This window comes from Olea europaea, chromosome 8 (genome assembly GCF_002742605.1).
Source record: "Olea europaea var. sylvestris chromosome 8, O_europaea_v1, whole genome shotgun sequence".
NCBI lineage: Eukaryota > Viridiplantae > Streptophyta > Magnoliopsida > Lamiales > Oleaceae > Olea > Olea europaea.
The window spans coordinates 5,580,014-5,583,572 of NC_036244.1; the positions used below are offsets into that span (position 1 = coordinate 5,580,014).

At 38.7% G+C, this 3,559-nt stretch overlaps 1 protein-coding gene across 1 annotated transcript; it reads left to right on the forward strand.

Moving 5' to 3' along the window:
* The first annotated feature begins 202 nt into the window (after positions 1-202).
* Positions 203-2,559, forward strand: LOC111398207. Its single transcript, XM_023025141.1, has 6 exons — positions 203-557; positions 642-1,105; positions 1,220-1,347; positions 1,460-1,932; positions 2,187-2,369; positions 2,450-2,559. Exons 1-6 carry the CDS (start codon positions 203-205, stop codon positions 2,557-2,559), a joined length of 1,713 nt encoding a protein of 570 aa, XP_022880909.1.
* Positions 2,560-3,559: the final 1,000 nt, after the last annotated feature.

The window sequence follows — 3,559 nt, forward strand, 5'->3', positions numbered from 1 at the left end:
ATGACCCTTACTTGCCATATTACTATTTAAAATGACACATTTAAGTTAAGTAAGGAAAATTAATTGGAACGTGATATGCAACATATCAATTTTGGCGTTGTGTCGCCGGGGATTGTTCTAAAAATTTGTTAATTGCAATATTTTTCTTTTTGTTGTCTTTCTATTTATTTTTGTTTTTTTTCCTTTGTCATTTAGGTTGTGAATGAGCGAAAATTCTATAACACACTACAACCTAAGATCAAGAAAAGAGGACGACACATCGAAAAGTGGAGAAGACATTTCTTCGACTGGACATCTAAGGCGATTGAGCATTGAATCCTCAAGTGACTCCAAACACATAGAGCCCGAAATGGCGGATGCAAATCGGACCTTAAAGGAACTTGCAGCTCCAACTTTTGTTCAACCTCTATGCATTCAATATCCTCAAGTAGAGGTGGGATTTGAACTAAAGTCCGGGATGAATTATCTATTTTCCACATTTCATGGATTCGCGGAAAAGGATCCAAATAAGCATTTGAAGGAGTTTTATGTGGTTTGCTCAAGCATGAAACCTACGGGTATATCGAAAAACCAAGTGAAATTGCGGGCATTCCCTTTTTCTCTTGCAGACACTGCTAAGGAATGACTCTATTATTTGCCAGGCGGTCTTATTACCACGTGGAATGAAATGCAAAAGCTCTTCTTGGAGATGTATTTCCCAGCTTCAAAGGCTACAAACATCATAAAAGAAATCTGTAGCATTCGGCAATCTCAAGGGAAAAATCTCTACGAATATTGGGAGAGATTCAAAAGGCTATGTGCTATATGCCCAAACCACCAAATCAGTGAGCAATTACTTCTACAATACTTCTATGAAGGATTGCTCCCGATGGAGAGAAGTATGATTGATGCGGTCAGTGGAGGAGCTTTAATGGATAAAACACTGGCAGTTGCTATGGATTTGATAGCCAACATGGCCACAAACTCACAACAATTTGGTAGTAGAGAAGTGGCACCGGTTAAACAAATAAGTGAGGTAGGAGCAACCTCTCAAATTGAACGACAATTAGCTGGTCTTACATCGCTTATGCAACAAATGGCACTTGGGACAATGCAACAAGCAAAAGTATGCGGGATTTGTTCTATTGTGGGACATCCTACTGAGGCATGCCCAACACTACAAGAAGGAGCCTCAAAGCAAGCGAATGCCATTGGGGGATTTCCAATGCAATAAAGACAGAGCTATGATCCATATGCTAACACATACAATCCTGGATTTAGAGATCATCCTAATCTCAGTTATGGAGGAAATCATTTCATAGCTCCACAATCACAGTTTAATCATCCCCCGGGGTTCAATCAACAAAGGTAACCACAACACCCTCAACCTCATCAACAAACTCCGCCTCAAAGTTCAGAGATGTCTCTTGAGGATATGGTTAAGTCCTTGGCTTCTAGTACTATACAATTTCAACAAAAGACAAAGACCTCAATCAAGAATTTGGAGACAACAAGTGAGGCAATTGGCCAACACGGTGGGTGAATTGGAGGCTCAAGGATCGGGAAAACTTTCTTCTCAAGCAATCAACCTGAGAGAAAATGCTAGTGTTGTGACACTAAGAAGTGGAAAGATTTTGGAAGAGGCACCAAGGAAAATGAAAGATCAAATTGAAGAATCAACACAAGAAAAGAATTTAGTATGTGGAAAAGATGAAGCTACGACTCCAACTGCGGGATCTAATGTAGAATCTAAATGTTCTATTCCTACTTATGTTCCCTCCATTCCATTTTTTGGCAGGTTTGCAAAGTCTAAAAAGGATGAACATGAGAAAGAAATCTTGGAAACTCTTCGCGAGGTTCAAGTAAACATACCACTTTTAGATGCAATTTATCAAGTGCCTCGTTATGCAAAGTTCCTCAAGGATTTGTGCACTAACAAGCATAGATTGAAAGGTAATTAAGTGGTAAGTGTAGGGGAAAATGTCTTAGCAGTCTTGCAAAAGAAACTTCCACCAAAATGTAAGGACCCTGGAAGTTTTACCATCCCTTGCATTATTGGTAACACTAGGTTTGAAGAGGCAATGCTAGATTTAGGAGCATCCATTAATGTCATGCCATATTCTATTTATTCTTCCTTAAATCTAGGATCACTTAAAGAAATCGGTGTTATTATTCAACTTGCTGATAGATCTAATGCATTTTCGAAGGGTGTGTTGGAGGATGTTTTGGTGAAGGCAAATCAATTGATTTTTCCACAGATTTCTACGTTCTTGACATGCAAGATGAACCAACAACTTTATTGCCACCGTTACTCTTGGGAAGACCATTTATGAAGATTGCGCGTATAAAGATAGATGTGTATGCTGGTACATTAACAATGGAGTTTGATGGTGAGATTATTTGCTTCAACATCTTTGAAGCAATGAGGTATCCTAGTAATGTTATGCTTGTTTTTCAATTGATATAATAGATTCATTAGTACAAAGAGTTTTTGAATTATCAAATGAAGATGTATTGGATACCACTTTGATTAAAAGCATTGATGCTAACAATCTCACCGGGTTGAGCAAGAATTTATAAGTGTGCAAGGATGTTGTTGAAACCATGGCATCACTTGAGTCACCACCAAGTATTCCACCAAGGTATGATCTCTCCAATATTACTCTTCCAATATCTAAAGAGAAACTTTTACATTCGGTGATGCAGGCCCCCACTTTTGAACTCAAACCTCTTCCCGAGCATTTCAAGTATGTATATTTGGGAGAGGGAGAAACACTACCAGTGATCATTGCAAAGAATCTCACAATACTTCAAGAAGATAGGCTTATCTGTGTGCTCAAGGAACACAAAATAGCTATTGGTTGGACAATAGCCGATATCAAGAGGATAAGCCCTTCTATGTGCATGCACCGGATATTACTCGAAGATGGAGCAAAGCTATCAAGAGAAGCACAACGTTGCTTGAATTATCCCATGATGGAGGTGGTGAAGAAAGAAATTTTGAAATTGCTAGACGTTGGTGTCATCTTTCCCATCTCCGATAGCAAGTGGGTGAGCCCGGTCCAAGTTGTTCCAAAAAAATTCGGAATCATAGTGGTGACGAATGAAGAGAATGAGCTGGTACCAACTCGGGTCCAAACGGGTTGAAGGGTTTGTATTGATTATAGAAAACTTAATTGTGCAACCCAAAAAGATCACTTTCCTTTACCCTTTATTGATTAAATGTTGGAAAGGTTAGTTGGTCATTCTCATTATTGTTTTCTTGATGGTTACTCAGGTTATAACCAAATTGTAATTGCTTCGGAGGACCAAGAAAAAATAACATTCACTTGCCCGTTTGGCACCTTTGCTTATCGGCGTATGCCCTTCGGCCTTTGCAATGCTCCTGCAACCTTTCAAAGATGCATGATAAGTATATTCTCTGATTATATTAAAAGCATCATAGAGGTCTTTGTGGATGATTTTAGTGTTTATGGTAATACCTTTGCTAGTTGCCTGGAAAATCTCACACTTCTGCTTAAGAGATGTATGGATGCTAACCTAGTACTTAATTGGGAAAAATGTCATTTTATGGTTGATC

Excerpts from the sequence above, each read along its gene's own strand:
- LOC111398207 (XM_023025141.1), top strand. The coding sequence starts at position 203 with ATGAGCGAAAATTCTATAACACACTACAACCTAAGATCAAGAAAAGAG. Across the intron at positions 1,106-1,219 it reads GGACAATGCAACAAGCAAAA|AGCTATGATCCATATGCTAA; the intron begins GTATGCGGGATT and ends CAATAAAGACAG. Across the intron at positions 1,348-1,459 it reads CCGGGGTTCAATCAACAAAG|ACAAAGACCTCAATCAAGAA; the intron begins GTAACCACAACA and ends TTTCAACAAAAG.